General features: G+C 40.7%; 3 protein-coding genes across 8 annotated transcripts in view; 2 read left to right on the forward strand and 1 right to left on the reverse strand.

Annotated features, from left to right (window-relative positions):
* The window catches only part of CCPG1 (cell cycle progression 1), a 21400-nt gene extending 20087 nt beyond the window's left edge, over positions 1 to 1313 (forward strand). For all 4 annotated transcript variants that reach the window (XM_053955161.1, XM_053955162.1, XM_053955160.1 and 1 more), the window contains exon 9: positions 571 to 1313. In XM_053955161.1, coding sequence (XP_053811136.1) covers positions 571 to 748 — 178 coding nt within the window. In that variant the 3' untranslated portion in view covers positions 749 to 1313. The remainder of the gene's footprint in view (positions 1 to 570) is intronic.
* On the reverse strand, positions 1303 to 22762 carry PIGB (phosphatidylinositol glycan anchor biosynthesis class B). Its single transcript, XM_053954968.1, has 15 exons — positions 22746 to 22762; positions 11241 to 11718; positions 9331 to 9606; positions 8938 to 9247; positions 8723 to 8852; positions 8382 to 8502; positions 7658 to 7762; positions 7382 to 7512; positions 6648 to 6788; positions 6199 to 6250; positions 5575 to 5786; positions 4301 to 4365; positions 3297 to 3507; positions 2378 to 2558; positions 1303 to 1785 (listed from the first exon to the last, which is right to left on the reverse strand). Exons 1-15 carry the CDS (start codon positions 22760 to 22762, stop codon positions 1654 to 1656), a joined length of 2562 nt encoding a protein of 853 aa, XP_053810943.1. The 3' UTR covers positions 1303 to 1653.
* Positions 8813 to 23318, forward strand: part of RAB27A (RAB27A, member RAS oncogene family) — a 33194-nt gene continuing 18688 nt past the window's right edge. The window contains exons 1-2 of one of the 3 annotated variants that reach the window (XM_053955164.1): positions 11274 to 11357; positions 21702 to 21819. The gene's annotated coding sequence lies outside the window, so the exon portion shown is untranslated. Of the gene's footprint in view, positions 9151 to 11271; positions 11358 to 21701; positions 21820 to 23318 lie in introns of those variants that run through there. The other 2 variants (XM_053955167.1, XM_053955166.1) reach the window with 2 other exon arrangements.

Raw genomic sequence — 23318 nt, forward strand, 5'->3', positions numbered from 1 at the left:
CAGGGCTTTACAACTTTACACTTGTATTATTTATCATTTAATGTACTTTACTGCAGCTGGAAGTCTGAACTATTATTATTATTTATATATTAGGGTTACTAAGTATTAAGTGAAGTAGCACTTTCTCCTATTGAAAGCTGAACCATGAGGGTGATAGTTCTATTATCAGCTCCCCAGTTAATGTGGTTTTGGCAAACACATAAGGTTTATGATTTTATTTAAAGTCCATCTTCCTAATTTGTTATCAAATTAACTTTATTTTTAAATTAAATACCTAATTTGTGAGAATTTCAGTTTGCAGCAAAACAATCCCAAATTCTTTTACTGATACTGTTATACAGAAGGTTGTGGTACCAGCTGCATTTTTATTTTTAGAAGGCATTTCTTTATTTATACCATCTTATTGATTTAAACAAACAAATGCCTTCCCCATTTTTCTAACAAGCTAAAGGACTACTTACTACTCATTTTGTTTCCAATGAACTTCAGCATGTTAAAAGCTGTACTTGAAAATGTAATTGTGTTACAAAATGCTTTTAGTAGTAATAAGCTTTTGTTTACTCCTTGCAGTCGACCTAAAAGACCTTATACACAAACTGAAAATTCCAGACATGAAAAACAAGCTCAGAAGTACCAACACCGTAATAAAAGAGAAGGTAAATGGTATAAACATGGTCGCACTAATGGAAGACACATGGCAAATCTTGAAATAGAATTGGGGCAACTACCCTTTGATCCAAAATACTGAGTAATTTATTGTAAAAATTAAGATTAAAATTCACATGCTCTCTGGAAACTAATTGTTTTTCAACAAAGCAGCAAAATGCAAGTGTATTTATCTGAATAATTTGATTTTTACACATTTTTGTTAACAGGCAGAAGTCAGGCTTTCTGATTTGCATATTCTGTACTGTTGCTTTAACTGTTCTTTGGAAGTAAAGATAGTTTGGGTGCCAGCAGTATTGTTGCAGAAACTAGGCATGCCATGACCTGTGTATGAAAAAATGCTTAATTGCATTCCATTAGTGTAGTTAAAGCTTGAGCCATGCATAATGTACCAACTACTAACTCCAATGTTTGATATACTAACTTCATCTCATCCTTCAAAAAATAGATCAACTTTGTGGTAATGTATTTGTTAGTGTTTTGTAACCTTATATTTGCTTCCTGTCTTTGGGGGGGCTTCAAGAGCCTGTTGAATTGTGAAGAATTTGCTGTGCTGCATTCTAATCAGCGTGCTGATTTAAACACTTGAAATGTCTTGCATATCTGCATATTGTAGAAGAAAAATAAAAGAGACACTGTGGGTAAAAGTCTTTATTTATAACAGAAAGTCAGCATAGCTGTACAGTTCTATAAAAACTGTCCAGTCTTGTCTGTATTTTATTGCTTAAGTATTCATATGGTAATTTTGGTCTTCCCAATGTTTTCTAGTGCTGTAAGGTAGGTCAGCAACCCCACCCTGCCCTACTGCTATGAAGCTGCCTTCAGGAGGAGGTTTATGTGTTTGGAGGCAGCCACTGGCTGCCTCATGGGACTTCCCATTGACTTCCCCAGTTTCAGACTCACTGCTTTCTCCTTTCTGCACTATGAGGTGTAAGCATAGCTACTGCTATGCAAAACTGATCTGGTCCGAGGTCTAGCCACTGATCTTCAGGGATAATTCATTTCAGTTTTTCTCCTGTAGATGGAGATGTGGCTTCCAACTCGTCCTTGAGGTACATGAGTATGAAAGACAGTGGCTATTTTCTCATAGTCCCTTAAAGCTAGAAATGATGATATTTCCTGCAAATGAACATACATTAATTTCCACAGTAAGAAAACACAGCTGACAGCATAAGAACAGTGTTCCAAAGTTTCTTGACAACCATCAGTTCAACTGTCCCTTGGAAGCTTTATCCTTTATTTTAGGAAAGTCTGCTAGAAAAAGCAATACCTATCCTGTTTGATCCTGTCTGGAGCAGATATTCACCAGCCACTGTTCTTTGACTGCATGGACTTCATTAAAGATTTGAGGGGTTAAAAGGTACTGTGACTAAAGGTGTTTTAGTTTTCATTGTTGCTTACTTAAAAGTGCAGTTTCAGGGAACAGATGGCACATTTGTTTTAACATGGATTGAGAAGAATTCCATAAAGAATTCCATTACTCTGTGGCCTGTAGAACTCACACAGAGGAGAGGGCATACATGAACATTAAATATATAGCAGTGGAATGATATCAATAATCTTATTATGGGCTAGAGGGGTCAATTTTAACATAAGCTATGTTTTAAAAAGTTGTGACAACAATTTTCAAAAATTTTAACTATAACTCTTCCCTAATTTATTTTGTAACTTATCCTCAAAAGTAGTTTGTTTCATCTTGCTGTTACCATACCTGTTCTAGCACATTGAAGAGGATGAAGTGACTGGGTAATAACGTGTCATTGTAAAACTCCTTATTCAGCCAGCCAAGTGGGTTAGAGTAAAACACATCTGCTTCATCAACATAGCTCACATTGCCAGTTAGGTTTGGGGGACACTGAAGGAATCTCATTTTTAGAGGACAGTGAACATGACTAGGGAGATAAACAAAAACACATTTCATTATAAACTGACCAGAATCAGAGATTTGAAATGACTCAGTACTTCAAAAGACACCTCAGTCAAAACAAAAATCAATTTTTTTTCCACAGAGTAGTATTTTCTTCCCTTCAATACTTCATACGAGAGCAACATAGAGCAAGCAGACTCAGCTCCAAACTGCTGGGACTGTTGTTAGCAGTTAACAGAAAACACATTTATCTTAATAAAAATACCATTTGCACAACATCAGTTTCTTAAAAGGGTACTTTTCCATATCAGCTTCACTGTTTATATCTGCTTTAACATTTTATTTGCCAAGATCTACTGAAAACCTTTTGCAATGACCTAAGTCACTGTTGTATGACATTTCTTTACTGCCTAGCTGCAGAAGTAAAATTAATACATTTTGATTATAACAATTAATGTTTAATTTTGCTAAAAATATTACCATAATGAAGAAGTGTGACATAGTGAAGTCATTAGACTTACTGCATATCCTCATACAAAGCTATTTCACAAAAACAAGTAAAGCTTAGATGCTGAATTTTATTCTGTGGTATAAGCATTTGGCTTATATCCCCTATTCACTCTGTATTAACTGTATGAAAAAATCAAAACTCTTCCTGTATACATTTATATATCTCAATTTATTAAGCCTTGGAAAAAAGAAATCGTGATTTCTGATTAAGAGTTTGGATTCTAATGTAGTGCACTGTTAACACTTCTAATACCTGTAAAATGGGGTAGAGTGGCATGGCATCAGGATGAAGACAAAAGCTTGTGACTGCTGAGAGTGATTGCAGAGCTGCTGGATGTGACTCATAACATCCAGAGTGCCTCGCTGGTGAACCAAACCTGTGTACAGGGCTGGGACTAAATTGGATAACAGCAGGAAACTTGCTGCAGTTTTCTTCCATGCTTTCAGGTATTTTAAAGAATATCCTATAGAAACATTTGAGTAAGTCTGGGAGATTAACAATTCACATATTTTTGAAAGTACCCTAATACACTGGCAAACCATTACTCAGTCAATAACAATACTTTGCTTTGAGATACTTTACTACAGTGTTGAGTTTTTACTCTTTGAATGGAAATTCAAACGCTTTGAATTTCAAATGCTTTGCTCTTTTAGTTCTTGGATTTAACAGAGTAAATCTTAAGCCTACACCTGTCTCCTGAAATACAGAAATACAAATTCAAAACCAGTGCTTTGTCTATTTAAATTTAATTTATTGTAGTGAAAAACAGTCCATTCAATGGTTTGGGTGAATGATATATGGCATCTTACTGATGTGTTCTGATTCATGCAAGTCCACATAGAGCCAGAATAAATGGTAACTACATGTGCATGGCTGTGGTATTCTTTTTCTCCAGAATGCTGAAAACTACAGCATTCCTTTATTGTTATTAAATTTTGTGCTTCTAGCCTTGGAAAAGCATACTCCTTAATTTTTTTCCCATCTTCAATCACTGCCCCTTTTCCCCACTTTGCTTGAAGGAGCTAATAATTGGAAAAGGCACACAATTGTCATGTTTTTGCAGGAAACTCTTATCCATGCTAAGGATTCTTTATCTGTGCTGCAGTCACTTGCTCTCCCTCATCTTTTTTCTTTCTCTTTTTAACTAGCTGTAAGAAAGGCCTAGGCTAATTCTAAGACTCCTTTATCAAATAAGGTAAAAATCGGTAAAAATTATATCCAGGTAAGGTTGCAAGACATTTGAAACCAATGCTTACCACAAAATATCATGCAGAATGGCAGTACTGGGTAGATGAACCTGAATTCCTTATGGCTCAGTGTGCTGTAATAAAACATACAGTAGTACAGCAAGAAAGTTAAATGCTTCAGTTCTGTTGACAAAATGTGTTTTAGAGCACAGAGGACTGGAAGTGCACGTGCATGTATTAATAAGCTTTTAGTACTGAAGCATTTAAGAGTAAAAATCCAAATTGTCTCTTCTGAAGAACATAATCTTAATTCAAATGTACTTATTATTTGGTCGGTTTAAACCAAACACTGGTAAAAATTCCTACAATTAAGTGGTCTGATTCTTTGACAACTAGATGTAATTTAGTCAGTACTTCAACAATCTGCTTTCTGTAATAAGACACAATAAACAGTGTGGATGAAAAGCTAAGATTCAAGTACCCATTTGTATCTAGCAAATTAAGAGTCACCCCTGCTAATACAAAAATACACAATTTCCCATGCCAACTTCTTGGGCTTTTTTGGGGATTACTGCAACACTCATGTCTTGGGAATCAAAGGGGTTCTTACAAAACTAAGGGAGGTAAAAAAGTCCTAAAGCCAATAAAGCTATTTCCAGTTTTGAGTTGGAAAGAAGAAATTGCATTTTTGGTCTTGCTACTGATTTGCTGTAGTCTATAACTACGATAGTATAAAAGTATTTATTGCTTAGTATTATTTACTTGCTGTATTTTTTCTTGTCTGAAAGTGTCTCTCCTGTTTAATCTCCAGTTAATTCTGATGCTTTAGAAGAAACTTACCTTTTCTTGTACTTCTGAGCTTACAGTGAGAAATACAGCATTATGATAGTTAAGAGCTGTGTATAAACTTGTGAATGGAGTAAGTTTTAGAAGTCTAAGAATATCTCATCTTACTGGAGATGTATTGAAGAACCAAATGAAATGGTGTTTTCATTAACAGACATTTAGTGTACTCAGTTTTCTAACTAGTTCTATTTTTGTTTAAACACCTGCTGGGTGATAGTTGGTTTTGGGATTTTTTAAATTTCATTTCATGATGAATTATTTTATTCTTTAAAGGTCTAATCAATTGTAAAGATACATGTTGGTGGCAACACAAGAAGCAGTATTACACAAAATTCTAGAACCAGTTTTATAACTGATGGCATTTCTTGGAGTGTTTGAACAGTTTCAAGTTTTCTATCACTTAACCTGAACACTATGCTGCTTTGTTCTGGAGAGGACAGGAGCTTTGCAAAGAACACAACCAGTGAGAGGCAGCAGTTCCACTCAGGAGAGATTACCTGTACACCAGCACTGTCCAGATCACTGCCAGCAGAAGGACGCGGTACCTCCTTGGTGCCAGCGCACAGCCGTGAATAAAGAACGGCAGATGGGCACCCAAGACAACTGGGAGTCCCTGAGTGAAGTACCAGTGCCAAGGGTGAGAGCCATAAAATGTTCCCAAATTCTGCAGCACGTTGAATTTCAAGAAGTTCAGCTGAACCAGTACCCACTGGGAGATAGAGGGGGGTTAAACACAAATCCAAAGTCAAACCCAACAGCTACACTGAATTACAGTCATCACTGGCCCTATAGATCATATTTTCACTCCTATTTCAGGTTTTTTTTTTTTTTTTTACTAAGACTCAGCATGGACTTCCTATATTTAGCAATTATCACAGAAGTGTGTAAGTTTGTAGTCTGTTGATTACTATTGAGGATTGAGCATACTGATTTTATGCAGTATCATTTGAAGTGCCTGAGAAATCAGTGTTCAAGGGTTTGTGGCTTAAGGATATATTTAGAGATCATAGGCCAGACACTGTCACAGAAACAAGAGAAGTCAGAGAAATCTGAAATAGCCATCAATGTTAAAATACTAAACCCCAACCTTCTTCTTATAAGTCAAGTTTAAAACAGCTTACCTCACCAAAAAACACACGGTCAATTATTAAAGAGGTTCCTACTGTGACCAATCTGCAAAAATGGAAAGTTTGTTGCACTGATATTGCCTGAATTGCTTTTGTATCTTTTCCAGCTGTCAAAACTCTGATTCCCAGTATTTTTGAGATTATCCATAGTCATGTCCATTTTACAGTGGCCACTTGCCATCACCTGGTATCCTTGGCAGAATCCCAGATTAAGCTGGAATGCTGCTCATGTCTCACCATCATGAAATCTTTCCTAGTGCTTTTTTGCAGCATATACAACAATTTAAAGGAAATGTTTCCCGTCCTTAAACTTTTGCAAAAGGACTTTACTTGTTCTCTTTTTTATTTACATGATATCAGGTTTTTTGGCTTATCTGCCTTTGCAGTGGCAAAACCAATCTTAAGATGCAGCTGTGCACAGTTTAAATTGAGAAAGAACTTACCCAACTGGAATGCAGTTGTATAGGATAAGATCTGCTTTCCTCTGTTCTTGTAAAAAATGGCTGAAGACCAAAGGCATCCACGGGATAACAGCAGTGGGACGAATAACAATTGCAAGTGCAACCAAAGCTAAATACTTACAACTAAAAGGAAGAAACATAAAAAACCCAGCAGCTTATCAAAAGGTCTGGTCAATTCTTTTGCAGACAGTGACATTTCAACAACTGTCATGTTTCTGGCCAAAAGTTTTTCATACTGCAGGTAACTGCCCCTCTGAGTGGAGATACTCTCTCTTGCTTAGAAGGCTGCAACTCTAGAATTGCTTTGTTACAATGGAGTTGCTAACTAGTGGTACCTACTTTAAAATAGCGAGTGATAAAGAAAATTGTGACCACAAATTCACCTATATCTGACCCCAAAAAGCTTTTGTTATCTTTTCCCAAGTTACTATATATTCCAGTGTTTTAAAGTTTAAAATAAGCTTCCCGTAAAGTCACACTTTGCAAAAGGAAAGAGGGGAATAGCTAATTTTACATACCAGCTATAACATAATCTTAAAAATATTTAGAGGAAATACTAGAGTGTTCCTTCCATGAGACAGAATTCTTGCTACATGAATGAGGGGGCTTTGGTTGTTTGAGATATTAAGAAAAAAGTTAGCATTTTAAACAATATCAGTCGATTGGTGTCATCCCAAACCAGAAATTATCAGTACTGTTAGGAGAAAGTTTCTCACCTGTTCCCCATCTTGGAGCCTTTTATTGGATAGTAGGAAAGAGCAAAAATGCTAAGAATAGTCTCCATGGTGTTTGTTAGAGTTCTGGTACAGGAATACCATGTAAACCAGGAACAGAGTTGGCAGAATAACTGAAAATAATTATGAACACATTAAAACAACTTCCCCTAAATGAAGGTGGTAATTCTTCAAGGTGTGACATATCATTTTGCTTTTGTTTACAATGCAAAACCAGCGTTTATTAACATGCATAATTTTTTAAAGGCTGTGACTCACCACGAACTTTGCTGTTTCTGAATTTTCAAGGTGTTGCACTAATGAGTAAAGCTTCACATCAGCAAAAGCAGCCAGCACTGCCTGTGCAAGCCTAGGGACCCAGATCTGTGTAAGCAGAGAGAAAACTGTACTTGCAACAAACCAAGGTAAATTGCAAGTTTTAAGAGAGGACTGAATTAGTGAATGACTGTTCAAGTATGAAAATAGTGAATTGGTGAATATTCTCGATAGCTTTTTATGATTTTAAAAATGAAGCAGTAAGGGCCTTGGGTAAGGATAGTATTTCTGCCAAAACAGAATGTCTGAAGTTCAACTGAAAGTGTTCAGAGATGGAAAGTAGAAAGTAGAATCTGCTTTACATCTCCAATAGAAATCAAAAGGGGCTGCTGTTTGTTAGTTCTTGTGGGTTGAGTGCAAATATACATTGCTGAACTATTGTGCAATTATGATGTAGTGGCAAACACAATCAGTATGAAAATCCAAGAGATTGACGGAGACCAAGAATAATCCTCTGCACTTACAGGCACCACTGTTGTGACTGGAAATATATGAATGAGTTCTGCCCCCATGGGAAGTCAGTGGAGTCTCTGTGCTCACACATCTCTAATTGGCAGACTCAAGGCTTTGCATTTTACTTGGACAGTGATAAAAATACACTGTGTTTAAATACAATACTTTAGAATTTAATTTTAGTAGCAGATGCACATTTTTTGATTATACTCACCAGCAGCTGAACATTATCCTTAGCCAGCAGCTGTAATGCTTTGTACATGCTTGCAAAGATCAGTGGGTAGGAGTAGCCCCTTAAGCTACTTGTCCATTCCCAAGTCAGGTAACCATAATTATGAATATTAAGGACAGATCATGACCAACTGAAAGGAAAAGCTTCACCCGAGCCATCCAAGTCAAGATCTTCTGTGCCCTTGGGCCAGAGCGGTGGGGTGTTTGTTGCTGTCAAGCCAACACCTTATTGCCGGGGAGAGCCGTACCCGAGCACCCCCCGCCCACGGCACCGCGGGGGAGCGATGAGAGGGCGCGGGGGCCGCGGCAGGCGAAGGATATTTGAAGACCATGCGATGAGCCACCTCCAGCGACTGCCAGTACTCGTCCGGGACGAAGCTGGTCTGGACGAGGAAGCAATTGAGCGTCCGCAGCGCCAGGGCGAGCGCCAGCAGCGGCGCGGGCGCGGCTGCACCTGCGGGGGCGAGGCTGGTCCATCACGGGCCCCTCGGGGGCCGCCCCCCTCCCCGCCCTTCCCGGCCCGGCCCCGCTCCGCTTACCGGCGCCTCGCTGCGCGGCGGCCCCGCCGGCCGAGCTGTACAGCACCGACCGCCGCTTGCGGAGCCGCACCGCCTCCGGCATCCGCGCCCGCAGCTCCCCGGCCGCCTCCCCCGCCGGGGCATGCGCGACCGCGGGAGGCGGGACAGCGCCGCTACTTCCGTCCGGTGCCCGCAGCCAGGGGAAGCCGGGGCTCTGCCGCGTCCCGCGTTCAGGTGAGGGCGCCGGGGCCGCGGGCCGAAGCCGAGCCGGGGCCGCGCCGCCGTGCGCGCCCGCCCGCCCCACGCGTGTCCGTGAGCGCGGCAGCGCCGCCTGCCGGCATGAGGGGGCGGCTGCCGCTGCAGCACGTGGCCGTGGCCGTGGCGCTCGGCGTGGCCAGCGGGCTCTACATCTACGGGCCGCTCTTCCAGCCGCCCGCGGCCCCGCACGGCCCCGCCGCGCCGCCGCCGGACGCCGCGCCCGAGAAGAGGCCCTGAGGGAGGCGTGCGGCGCCGTTCCCGGGCACCGCCTCGCAGCCCGGCCCTCGCACGCCCCGTCCGTCGGGGGCAATGGAGCCGGTCGGAGCCGGCGCGACCGTCACCTGCCGGGGCCGTCCCGCCCGAGCCGCCTCTGCAGCCCGGCCCCGCGCTGGAGCCGCCCGCCCGCTGCGTACCTGCGTGTTTGGAACCAGACTTCGGGACGTGAATGTTGAATCATGGATGATATTCTGAATGTCTGAAGGGCTGTTTCACCTCTGAATTTAAATAACATCAGGAAGCTCGAAAATGAAAGCTGCTGCTGTGTGGTTACGCTTCATGGGTTTTGTTGGATTGCCTTTGATCTGATCCTCCAAGTGATAAATACCATTTTTCTCTGCTTCTCACGGTGTCAGTTCTTAATACGTCAGCACAGTTGGGAAAGCATTTGTGCAAATGGCTGAGAAGGGAACTGCACCCAACTTTGGTATCGTTAGCTTATAATCAGACCTGGCCATATGTACATGAACACACGTACCACATGTGCATATACACAGATTTCATTCCTGACAGAGTGAGGCTACAGTAGATATTGAATGCATGAATCTGCCTGGAAAATGGGTTGTCCTTGAGAAGAGCCTCAGTGTGTAGCTCGGGAAGGAAGCATGGCTCTTGGAGTAGGTGTGGATTAGTCTGACAGTACAGAATCTGAGACTTAGGGAAACCAAATCAGTAGATATGTCAAGATTTCAGTAAATCTAAAAAGAAACCAAACCCAGGAGATCCTGGGACAAACTTATGACAGGTTTTGATTTTAACACAGAATCTTGTTTGGAGAGAATGATGGAAGAAACCAGTTGTCTGTATGTCTTTATATTTAAAGCCAGGAACAATGTTGTAGCTGGAGGCAGTGGTATAGAAGCTGAGATGGGAGGATAGCAGTAGAAGGTGGGCTGGGAGGTGCAGCTGAGTGCAGTAAATGCAGTTTGGACATGACATTACATGGACAGTGGCTTTAAACTGAAAGAGGGCAGGATTAGATTAGATTTTTTACAGTGAGAGTGGTGAGCCACTGGCACAGGTTGCCCAGAGAAGCTGTGGCTGCCCCATCCCTGGAAGTGTCCAAGGCCAGGCTGGATGACCAGCCTGGTCTAGCACAAGGTGTCCCTGCCCATGGCAGGGGGTTGGAACTACACTATGGTCTTTAAGGCCCCTTCCAACCCAAACCATTCCCTGATTCTGTGAGGAAATGCTACAAATTGCCATAAATTACAGTGCAATCACTGAATTACTGCAGTGACTCCAGCAGCTTCCTTTAGAGTACCACTAAATATTGAAAAAAGTTATTTTGAAGAGGTGTAGCTCAAGTCTAGAAGGCAGTTCCTTTGTAAATATAATGACTGAAATTGTCCATAAAGACGGCAGTTGAATTTGAAAAGCCTCAAGAAAGAGGATGTCTGAACTGATGCAGGTGGAAAGGGTTATTGATGCAACTGAGCTTAAGACTCTGCTTGCTGGATTTAAAGTGTTTACTGGGAAACTGCTGAGAGTGAAGAGCACTCTTCCCTTGCAGGCAGCCAGCAGGCGGCAGGAAGAGCTCATTAAACCCACAGCGGTGTGCATTAACCAGGCACCGCGGATTTTCGATGCCAAACCTGCTTTGCCTCTCGTGAATTCTTACTAAACGGCGCGAGATCTTTCAGAGAGGTGAGGAGGGAAGGGCTGCAGAGCCAGCCCGGCTAATGCCGCTGAGCACCGCGCGGTGCTGCCCTCGGGCCGCGCTCAGCCCGCCCAGGTGGCCGCGGCGGGGCCGGGACACGCCGGGGCGCTGCCGCCCGGCCCGCCCCCACCTCGGGCTGTACGGGAAGTGATGTTGCCTTGACGGAAAAGACACGGTCGGAGCCCAAAAAAAAGGCAGGTGCGGCGTGACGCGGCTGCGGGAGCTCCGGCGGCCGGGAGGCGAGCAGGTAGGGCGGCAGGGGAGGCGAGCAGGGCAGTGAGCATAGGCGGCTCGGTTCGGCTGGGCTGGCAGAGGGCTTGTCAGAGCCCCGGGACGGTGTTTCAGGTGGGGAACTCTGGGTGCCGGCGCCCCGCGGCTCCGGAACAGCGACCGGGGCTTTAGCAAAGGGGCCTCGCTCGGGAGATCGGAGTGAGGCGTCCGCAGGCTCGGCCTTTGGGCCGCCCCTCAGGTGCTTCCCCTCACGGCTGGTGCCGGGAACGCCCGCAAAGAGCCCCGCTCGGGCCTTCCCGCGCTGCTGCTGCAGGAGCTGCAGGCTCCCACCGCCTTGGACCTGCGTTTCTTTTACAGGGGAGAAGTGGATTGCATGCCTGGTTTAAATTTTTGAAAAGGTTTTAAAAATGGTCAGTCGTTAAGAAAGCACTATAGTAATGTTACATCTGCCTAGCCAGGACTCAAATCTTGTACGTGACTATCAACAGACCTGTTGCTCCTTTCTGAACATTGCATATTGGTCTGACGGAGGCTTCGTGCTGAGAAGGCCCTTCACCCTGATTTGTAATGCTTGGGCTGAATTTACACTTTGATCTTGGATCTAAAGAATGCTAAGTCCATTAGAAACACATATTGATTTTCCTAACTCTGTGAATAGCTAGAGTATATTAATATATAAGTGGTATTTTTGATGGTGCTAGGAAGGTATAAAGGACATGCTTAGAACTGTTGAAACCACTCAATTTTTATGTCTTAGACGTGTATCAGGAATATTTTGAGCTTTCTGACTCTATGACTCTTCTAACACTTCCCTCATAGATGGTGCTTAGGAGGTTTTCATCAGGATAGCACACACATGTTTAGAGTTTGTTCTGCAAGGTGATGTGTTGCTGCACTTACAGGTTTTTCTTTGAAACTCTACAAAATCTATTCTGCCCTGTCTTAGAAACTTAATCTGACACAGACATCTTCTCTCAGCCCTTCTTTCTTGTCCCAGACTTTTACTAATTTTGTGAGTGTTCCAAGTATTTTCCAGCCAGGGAAAAGCATATACTGCAATATGCATTTCAAATGTTGATAGGTAAATGTAGGAATGGTGTTTGTAATGCTAAATGAATGTTTCAAAAGCATGGTTAAAAAGATGGAAAAAAGAACAGCATGTTCCTGTGTTTCTCGTTCAGGGTTCTGATTTTACATCTACTTAATCTCTTGCACAAAGGAGTTTGGGAGAGAGGGCGTGCTACAACTTACACTGGTTTTTTTTCACATTTAACAAAATTTCTCATAAGCAACCAGATGTCTAAAACCAGACTGTAAGTTTGTTTTATCACTATTGTTAAACATGGGAACACATTATTTTATCACTTGATTACACATTTCCTTTTCTTTTAAAGAGAAGATAAGGTGAGATAAAAGAATTCTTAAGTAGGGTTTGACATTTACAGCAACAAGTATTACGTGCAGTAACCCCTATGTGCCTTTGAATTCTTGGTTGTGCTGTTCCTGCCAGGTATCTGCCATGCTGGTAAATGACCAGTGATAGGTCTGTCAGTTTCCAGCATAACCCTGGACTTGCAGATCAACACCTTTAGTAAGATCAGTCTGTCACAGTCAAGAGAGATGGTTAGAATTTAATTTAATCTGAAGAAACAGGCAAAATTGGCACTAGAGGTGGAATATAAAGAATGAGAACTCCTTTTCCCTGTTGATGTCTCAGCAAATAATTAAGTTGCATTTATAAATAATTAATCATCAAATATTCCCATCTGTATTAAAGCTGCATTATTGGACTCTGCACATGTGGCTGGTCCTGCAGAGGGTTACTTAGATACTTAGGGGTGAACTTTTCCTGGGCTGGGCATACACAGTGCTCTGGAACTTGCTTTTGCTCCCGTTGTCTTGTAGATACCACTCAGTGTTGCAGATACAATCTTTGAGTTTACAGCACTGGCTTCAAACATGCCTGAAAAAGTTAAGTACAGCATGGTTTAATAAATTCTAACCTAAAAGGCAGCTTTTTTAGTGCAGAAGCCCTATTTTTTCCTATTTATACAAATATATTCCCAATCAGTCTTTCTCTGGATATAGCATCTGGTTATGAGGCTTCTTTTCCTCATTTCTTTTTTCTCTTCTTAGTCAGAACTGCATCCCTGTCAGGAGGCAGGACTAACTTGTACCATGTTAAATCAGCTGAGATCACTTAATGATTTAATGATCCTTTTATATCCAGTGGAGCTTTGTGAATAAGTCCTAGCCCTGACTTTTTCTGGAACACCCTTACATTGTTGTATTTTCATATATAAAACAGCAGAATTCACTTTTGATTTATAGTAATAAGTAGTCTTGGTACCTGTGATTTATTTTCCAACCTAATAAGCCTTATGGCATGTAGGTTAAAATATGACATATTACCAGCATACTTTTTTCCTGTGGTGTTGGTGTGGCTTCAAAGGGCTGAGGATGCTTTGGGGGGTGTGTGACAGTTTTGTATATCCTGGGTGGTGGAATTCTTTTCACATACTGGCACATTTCAGCACTCTGGAGCTGACCTAACAAGTTCTTCAGTATTTTAGACTACAGGAGGAAAAAAACCCAGGCAAATGTCCTTGCTTCTATGGCTCTGAGGATAATATCAAAGTGTAAACCAGTGCAGTGATATTTTCCTGAGTTTGCAAACCTATTTCCCATAGCTGTTTTCTCTCTCTATGTCTGATACTTTTAGTGATGAGAAATGGGTAAGAATCAAGCGTGTCAGAAAAAGGCACTTCTGGAAGACAGTGTGAAGGAAGTAAGGTACCAAAGGGGCAGGAAGGAGCAGGGAAGATACAAACTTAGCAGGAGTAGAACTTTTCTAGAAATCCGTCATTTGCAACAGAGAAAAAAAGTTGGTTACTATGTAATCAGTGTTTTTAAATTAAAAGTCAAATTTGTGGGCACTTGCAAAAAATATTTTGAAAATAACTGTACACTTCTGCAGTAATTCTTTGTGTAAATGTGATATGTGAATGAAAGGACTGTAAGGAGTACACCTTGCTGAAATATTTTATGTGCAAATGAAACACTGGATAAGTATCAGGACACTGCTACACAAATCAAGTAGCTGAGTCCAGATTAAGTTTGGAGTTTGTGACTGCAGTTTTGCAGCTGTGTACTGCAGTTGGTTTAGAATGTGATAACAGGATAAAGGAATAAATAGCAAAGTAGATAAAAACTGACTCTTCAGTAATACTTTCAAGTAAGGAGAGCTCCATGGGTAGAAGCAATGCCTTTTATTAGAGCAGTTTATTTAGCTGCAAAGGATAGGCTTTCAGGTATGTAAGCCCCTTTCAGGTTTTAATTAGAAACAGCAGAATGTAAAGCAAAACTGAAAACAATGGATGCACCATTTTTATAATACTTTTATTAAGCTTATGTCATTAGAAGGTGATGAAGGTTCTCTGGAGAAGTGCTGTTGTCCAGAGTCAGCCCAGTCTCACTCTTAAGGCCTGGCTCATTATTTTCATAACTGTGGGATATTTAATTTGGTTCCCTTATCACCCAAAGACTGTAAGGAAAATGGCTGCTCTGTGAACTGAAAGGAAGAAAACAATTCATTCCAGTAACATCCTTGGGGAAAGGGAATATTTGAACTAGACTGAAGGCTGCTAGGGGTGATAAGGACTAATAAAGCATGTATGGTGAGTAGGGGGGAAAGAAAACTTCATTCATTTTTATGAATAAAAATGCAAGTTTTCTGTTTTTCTCCTGTGTCTCCACCAGTCTTGCTAGTATAGTATTTTATATTGGTAGTTGCTGAGGGAAATGACCTTCCTCCTGGAGATCTCTGCTGATAATTGTGTGACTGTCATGGAGTGTGGTGCATTTTGAGAATTTCAGGGTATCACCCAAGGCTCATTGTTGTGGGACTTCTTGTGCTGTGAAATGGTTTTATTCAAGGGTTGCATGAGATGATTTGTTGCTACAGTTCTTGCCAGTGGCTGGTGCTTTCCACGCCTGCTTGGAAACCTAGATAACATTCAGAATGCAGATTATAGCAAAAAACTGGATATTTTGGGTCTTTTTTATGGTGGCTTGTTGTTTTTTTTTTTTTTTCCAATTGCAGTGTCTAATCATAATTCCTCCTCCCCCACCTCCACTTTTGTTGTAAACCAAACTTTAGCTGTGACTGAATATGACCCAAAATGCAGGTATCAGGGTAGTTCTAGCCCTGCTGGTATTATCCATTTCCAACAGATTTTTCTCATGCAGCACTTTCAGATCCTGTGCACATAACTGCACATGCTCCACTGACTTTCTCCTCTAACACTGATTCAGCTTGACAGGTCTTTTCTGTCAGGGCATGAACTGTCTGACTAATACTTAATTTTTCCATATTTTTTCTTGGAATGGTGTCAGGATAGACATTTCTGTACAGAGATGTTGTTAACCAAGTTTGAAGATAGTACTGCCTGATTTGATTGTGTTTCTTCTGAATTTTGTAGCAAAATTCTCATAATTTTAGATTGGATGAATATAGGCTCAAGTTGGAGTTGTTAAAGTAGTAGTTTTTAAAATGTTCTGTATCTGTAAAATGGAAGAGGTGAACTATCTTTATCTGATAGTTTTCTAGAATTGTCAGTTTGGCTATAGCCCACAGGGCTTGAGATCCTGCTGTGTGTCAGGAGGAGCTGCAGAGCAGGCTTTGGAAGGCCTGTGAAAAGAGCATGCTGCAAAAGTGGAATCATGCTTTTTAGTAGGTTTTGAAACAGAAGACAACTCCTCCTCCCCTAAATCTGAACTGCTGATATGGTGAAACTCCACTGGTTTTATTCCATTCACTTATTAATAATAGATGCACTTAAATTTAATTTGCTTTTAAAATAGATAGTGTCTTTTAAATCCAGCTTGAAAGTAAATGTAAAACTGAATGACTGTCACAGTATGTGCTGCAGCAGGTACAACCTGGGCAGCTGGTGGGTTTCCCTTGCAGAACTGGAAACTCTAACTGCCAGCTTTCAGGGCAGGCACACATCCCACTCGTCCCTTTACCCAGTCTGCCTTTTTTTTGCCACTTTTTCACAACGTGTTCAGGAAGTTCAGATCTCTGTAAAGAAGTGCTCAAACGGATCAGCAAATCCAAATGTTGGGGGAAAAGGCAGAAATAATAGAAATTCAGTGTCTCTGCCTCTCTCTAATGAGCTTTGTTTCCTTAGGAAACCAGGCTAAGAGGCATGTCCTTATTTCAGCTTTGTTTTTTGCATTGCAAATTTGGAGCTTTGTTCCAAGAAGTCCTTACTGCATTCATAATCTCGAGTGTGGTGTGTTGAGCCTTAGGGAATTTTTCTTCAGCCTAGCATCCTATGGGAGCATGAAGAATGGGAGCAGTAACGTTTTTAGTAATTGGGAATCACACAGGGAGTGGAATGGGGCCAATGGAACTGAAAGACCTACTTTGGTAATGTACTGCAGAATCACCACCTTTCCAAGCCCACCCATTCCTCCTGCACACCCTGAAGGAAGGCAGATCAACCAGTCAGGTTAGTTAACCTGGGGAGTCACTGAATATGAAGGAGCTCTCATGTTAATGGTGTTCATGCTTTAAGAAATGATAGGAAAAAATAGGCATCACAGATGTTTAATTTGGTTTCATGTGCTTTATTGCATGGAAGATCAAACAATACACTGCAGAAGCAATACTTTGCTGTAGCTCAAAAGCAGCAGACTTCTCTGTCTGTCACATAGTTCACATAATTAACCTTTCCATTTTTCCTCCTGAGAGCAGAGTTAAAGTGCAAAAGGCACTGTTGACAGCTTGCAAGGAGAATGATGAACCACTTGCCCTATTAAGTAGATTCAGTAAAGATGTGAACAGGGTCTTCTTGTGCTGGAAAGAAAATCCAGCTCTGCTGAGATTAGTTTTCAAATAACATGTTGGATCAGGTACTGCCAAAAATAAACACATATCAATTGAGCTGAAGTGTGGATAGAAATATGACAGAAACTTTCAAAGCTGTATTAATATAGGATTGTAAAATATTGAAAATCCTTTCTTAGGTAGATGTAGTGCACACGTTCCTTTAAATGGGTACAGCAGCTTCCTGTAAAGATACTATGTTTTTTAATTAAAAAAGTTCATTTGTCATCAACCCTTTATAGTAGATAAAGATCATTGATCTAAAATGAGATCTTCTTCAGGCTGAAGATAGAGACATCGGATTATTGGTGTGCTTTTACAGCTTCTCACCCAATGCAGGGCCACTGGTGCCTCATGCAGTGCTGCTCCAGGTGCTCTCTTCATGCAGTCAGGCATGCACTTTGTAGGTCTTACAAAATGTGAACCAACAGAGTCTCACGGAAGAACTGTAGCATATCAAATAATTCATCCATTTTTAGGTTAAATGTTCTTTTGAGTACAGATTATATAATTTGAGTAGTGTGAATGTTGCCAAAATACCATTTTCTGCATACAAAATGATCACATTTGCTCAGTTCACTCAAAACAAATAATCATGTTTTTTCATACACATTTTATTGCTATTTTAAATAAACCTGTTTTGACCATTTCTTGGTGCTGTAACATCTTATATAAGGACATTTACAACAGTATTTTTTAATACTATTTTCTTTCTGATATTTTAGAACTGTAATAGGAGAGAACCTTGTTCAGATATTAAAGGGTTCCTTCCCCTTTTGATTCAGATCTGGAATAAGCGATATAGAAAGTGGTGTGGAGGTAGAAGCTTGCAGTTTGACAGAATTGACAGATCAATTAGAATCGCTTGTTTGGGATAATTTTACTAATCTTTTCTGAGGTCAAATATAATCATATATAAATCATATTTGGGAAGCAGTCTTTAGATGTTTTTTCTGATGACAGAGCTCGGTATAAAGTTTTTTGAAGTGCTGATGTTGTGTACCCAGCTGCTGGAAAGGATTCCTGTCTTTAGGCAGTATGATGTTCTAGGAAAGCAAAATTGATGCTTTTCATTTGTTGATTATTTTACTGTTAACTATTTATTGTTGAAGAGACCTTGGTAATTGTTGGAAGTTAGTTATTGGGAGACTCTCTTAGAGGGGATTATTTTTAATAACCTCCTTTCTATGTTAAATGCTGCAGATCTTAAATATGCCAATCCTTTATCACATGCAATGCTAAAAGAAAGCTCTGTCAACATTACTAGAAATTGCCTAGATTGGCTTACAGTTGAAAGAACATAATGAAAGTTTTACTTTTCTCTACAGTATTACTAAATATTTAGCAGTTGTGCCTTTGGGTAGCAGGAAGGTCTGCCTGACCTACTTTTATTTTAATTACTGAAGGAATATTTCATTATTTGTTCCTGGCAAAGTTCAGCTATAACAGTTCTGGTGTGAAACCTGATTTTGTGAGTGTGGGTTGTATTCTTTTTTTTTTCCTTTTTTTTTCTGGAAGGATCCTGGTGAGAGGAAAGCAAAAGAAAAAAAAAATCCTTTATATGGAATTTATCTCCTCCTTTCAGGTCCTTTTAGTTCTGTCATGAAGTACTGGCATGTTACTGCAGAGCAGGGGCAGATGACACTGCTGTTAGGCACAGCTCTTGGCTTTGGAAACAGGGATGTGTTCTGTATCACTATCTGAAATGGGCTGTTGCTAGATTCAGTTCTCTCCTATTCCTCTCTCCAGTGGCAGATGTCTTTATTTCTGCAGGCAGGTAACAATCCAGCATTTTTCTTATAGAAGAAACATCTGCTACAGGACAGTTTGGACACTGCAGCTTTTCTCAAGGGTATGGAGTGTGTGAAGGCAAATATTCTGATGCTTATACTTAAGAATGCTCCACACTGTTCACTGTGTTTAACTCCTCAGATTTTCTCCTAAATTCCTAGGCCTGTAAAGCATAGAAAAGTTTTACAAGTAAACCATAAATTCCATGCATTCAGATCATCTTGTTCATACAACCTGTTCATAAAACTTGGAAAAATGTTGGGAATATTGAATAACTGGAGTAGATAGGTATTCCTTTGTAGAGCTGGAGCTTCAAAACTGCATTTCACAGATTCAGTAATTTTGATCCCCTACATAAACTAAGAAATTGTCTAAGCTCTTACAACCCCCTAGGACTGGGGTAGCAGTGGGAGGAAGGCTCACCTTGGGCTGCCTGCAGTGGTTCCTTTTCCAGCCGTTGCTGCTTGTTTTGTGTTTGCTTCCTGCCACCACAGCAGGGCTGCCTCAGCTGCCTCTGCAGCATTTGCTGAGAGGCTGCAAACATGTTTGTTTAAAACCAGAGACTATAAATAACCAAACACTGATGTCCTCCCAGTTTATAACTCTCCAGTTTGAAATCAACATAACTTCACCTTCAAAAAGAAAGCTTTATTTCAGCTGTACCTTTCTGGCAAAGTCTTACTGTTTTGAATAAAACCCTTGCCTGGCACGGAGGAAGGAAGAATTCGTTTGTGTTCCTTGCAACAAGTTGGTGAGAGACAAGCTGAGCAGCCTCATTTCATCCTGAAATAAACCACTGAAGTCTGGGGATTATTTATTACTTGTTTTCCTATTAAAGATGGCAAACATTTGACTGTATGGAAGAGTTTGAACTCCATTTACATTGAGAGAGATTGAGGTTGAGACTTCCAGACAGTTTGTGCTTAGTGTGTGTAGTCACCTCCCAAGGCTGTTTGCAACATGGCAGAAGAGTTGCTGCTTTGTCTGTCAACACTTCTTATCCTGTTCCTCCTTCTGCACTCTGGAGCAGTTACCAGACATTCTAGTGTGCTTGTGGTCTGAATATTTCTTCACAGTTAAGCAAATGTGCTGGTATTGATCAGTTAAAGATCAAAAATGTGCATGTTGCTGAAAATTGAACACAATTCTGGTTTTTAATTGCATGTGGGAGCAAAAAAGGGCCTTTTATATTCCTCTAAAACTGGTGAAATTTTCAGAAGATTGGATTGAGCCAAGAATGGGTAGAGTTTTAAAAATTACAACCTGTAACTAAATGTCAAAGAAATGGATTTTAGTTAATGCTGGAAAAATGCTAAGGCAGGGCATGAAAAAGTGTTCCAGCTCTGTATAACAGAACTTAGATGTTCACCAGGGCCATGAAAATAAAAATTGCCTTGATTCACATGAAGAGAGGCAAGATAGCTGAGCACTGAAACAAGTGAGAGTTAAGAAGCTTGTGGTGTTGTCTTTTTTACTGGTAGATGAATCCATATGTTAAATATTTGCAGCAGCCTGTCTGCAGCACTTCTTAAATTATAAGATTGGAGACTAGCCTGAGATACCACCTTAATTTCCTTTCTTTGCTGCTTGTGAAGCAGCTTGAGGAAAGAAACTGAGACAAGAAAGGATTGTGCAAGGACACTTGTCTGCAAAAGCTCACATCAGCTCAGTCTTAATTGGTGAGTGCAAAACTTGCTTTGTCCACAGCTGTCAGTGCTCTCCTGTGAGCATCTGTAATGTTGGGGTGCCTGAGAGGGGACGAGGCCTCGTGGGGCTGCAGGGGGCTGTGAAGGTCCTGTCTCATCCCTTGGGCCCAGTGCAGGGCCCTCCATGCAGTGAGTGCCTCTGGTGTTGGTACTGGGGCAGACCTGTGAATTCTGCCTCTTGAGGGCCTGTGTTAACAGGCCCTTGTGAGCTGACTCATTGAAGAGTTGCTTTACATGTTAAATCAGTAGCTTTATTTCCTTGAAGTTATTTAAATGTTTAAAATGTCTGCATGTGTCTCTTAGGACTGAGCAGGGACAGGAACTTGTAGGTTTAGCGTCTGTGTTTCAGAAAGTTTCTGGCAACATCCTCACTCTGATCTCTTCTTGGAGCTTGTTGCCATCAGAAGAGGTTCAGCAGAAAGGACTGGACACAGATGCCTACAAAGCCCCATGGTACAGCTGCCATTGTCCTCCCAAATCCTTCCAGCTCCTGCTCACATGGTCTCTCTCTGGTGCCTTTGCCAGTTTTGTAATCAGTACCTTTTTCTGCTGTCTGTAAAGGTGGGAAATAAAACCAGTTTGGGCAACTTTGGTGCTTGCTGTATTTCAATATAGTAGACTACTGTGTTTGCTGTATTTTATTTTTTTTTGTATACTTAGAAAAAGTTGTGCTCGCACATTGCAACTTCCTCTCCCTAAGACAAGGAGGAGGGTCAGTAGTTTCTGCAAAGGCTCGAGGTATATTACCTGGTTTAGGGAGATCTAGTTAGCTACTTTGCTTACTTTTAAAAGGGGGAAAAGAGATCACTTGATCGGTCAGCAAGACCACATGACAAGCAGCTGAATGTAATTAGGTGGGGAGGGCGGTTGTGTGGGGCTGGCAGCTTCCCATACCCTGTGAATGTTAGAGCTATTAGTCTGAACTACACTATTTTGGTTTTATTTCTCTCTCTGCTGATGCTTCCTGTAGATGAGAAATGGCTCTTTTTGCATGACTATGGTATTCAAGAGATCTGACCTGTGTCAGGAAACTTGTCACTGAAGCACATTTGGAAAACTACAGATCCATTCACAGCTGTTAAACATAGGTATGTAAACACTTTCTCTTTTCTGTTTATTTTCAGAAGATTTATTACATTGTTTTCCTTGAGCTGACTGTGCCAGCTGTTCTTCTGTTCAGAGTTTTGAAACACTGTTTCACTTTAACAAGCTGCCTGGAATAGTCTGATTTTGAGAGTTCAGCATTGCTGCATCCTCCTGTTCTAGAGGGAAAAGTAAAGTTGGAGAGTACACTTGGTTTATGTAACACAGGCTTTGGGGTTAAATGACAAAACTGCAGCTCTTTTGATATGTATTTAGTAATTGCTTTTCATAAATAAATCAGTCAGACTTAAATACAAACCAGGGTAAGTTTATTAAATAAAATTACTGCAGTGAGCAATGTCTGAATCGATAAGATGCCTGTTCTGGTCCCAAGTCATCAGCCTACATTGTCTTCTGTGGCAAACTTGTCAAAACTTGTTCTGCAGGTGGAAGGTACAATTAGACCCCTGATAATAAGTGTGCTGTGCAAATAACATTTACAATACTGAACAAAGTAACTCAGTGTTTTTAAATGTTGCAGTGCTTAAACGTTTTTCCCCTCTGTTTCTTCCTGTGTTCCTATTAGTATTTAAAGATAAATGATACTGATTAAAACAGTCCTTCAGAATGGCAGGGTTTTTAACTGTGTTGTGCACCAACATGTTTGTTATCATGTTTGCCAAAGAGATGATAAAAGGCATGAACATGGTGTTCAACATGGTGCAACATGTGTTGCACAGGCTGCTATTTTTAATTACAAAAAAAAATATTGAATAGCAAGGGCCATTAGAGCTCATCTAGTTCACATTCCTTGTTCAATCATATAGTAATGACTTGAATCTTAAAATTAATTATCATAAAAGCAATAGGAAGGTGGACTGTTATTACTGCATTTTGTATCTCCTTTGGAAGAAACTCAGAATATACGTACCCATCTGACTGAGTCATGCCATACCACTATAAGCATGATTTTGTAATCAAGCATCCTTTCTAGCCATGTGTTTACCAGCATTTTTCTAATCATGAACCAAAACCCCAGTTTTTGTAGACTGCAAATAACCAAGGAGGAGTTGTTCAGAGAACAGAAAACAGTATTCTCCTCCACTTCTGTGGAGGTCACGAGGCTTTCCCAGGGTTTTATTTTATGTCTAGCATAGATTGTCTTAAGATGATTTTTCTCCTCCAGATCATCACCAGCTGACTTATGTTTATGACAGAGAAGTGAAAAATTAATAAATATAGTTCAATAAATATATTTTCTTACTGTTTCCTCATAGACATCCCCAGTGTATGAAAAGTTTATATAAAATAACTGGGGAAAAGAATTTTGTAAACATTGGTGCTTGGGTTACTCTTTTTGTTTTTCCTGTGCTGTGTGGATGGATTGGTTGTTGTAGCTGCTTCACTGCAATTTACTGTTATATAATACTTTCATTTGTTGCATTACATGTGCATTTTGAATGTGTTACAGAAACTATTTCTAGCACATTTTAGTGCAGTGATT

The sequence above is a fragment of the Vidua chalybeata genome, chromosome 13, assembly GCF_026979565.1.
Source record: "Vidua chalybeata isolate OUT-0048 chromosome 13, bVidCha1 merged haplotype, whole genome shotgun sequence".
Lineage (NCBI taxonomy): Eukaryota > Metazoa > Chordata > Aves > Passeriformes > Viduidae > Vidua > Vidua chalybeata.

What these genes read in the sequence shown, in the direction of transcription:
- PIGB (XM_053954968.1), bottom strand. An exon ending in CACTTCCCGTACAGCCCGAG is followed by an intron (nt 9,607 to 11,240) that starts GTGGGGGCGGGC and finishes CACGTCCCGAAG; the next exon opens with TCTGGTTCCAAACACGCAGG. An exon ending in CAGAAACAGCAAAGTTCGTG is followed by an intron (nt 7,513 to 7,657) that starts GTGAGTCACAGC and finishes AATTATTTTCAG; the next exon opens with TTATTCTGCCAACTCTGTTC.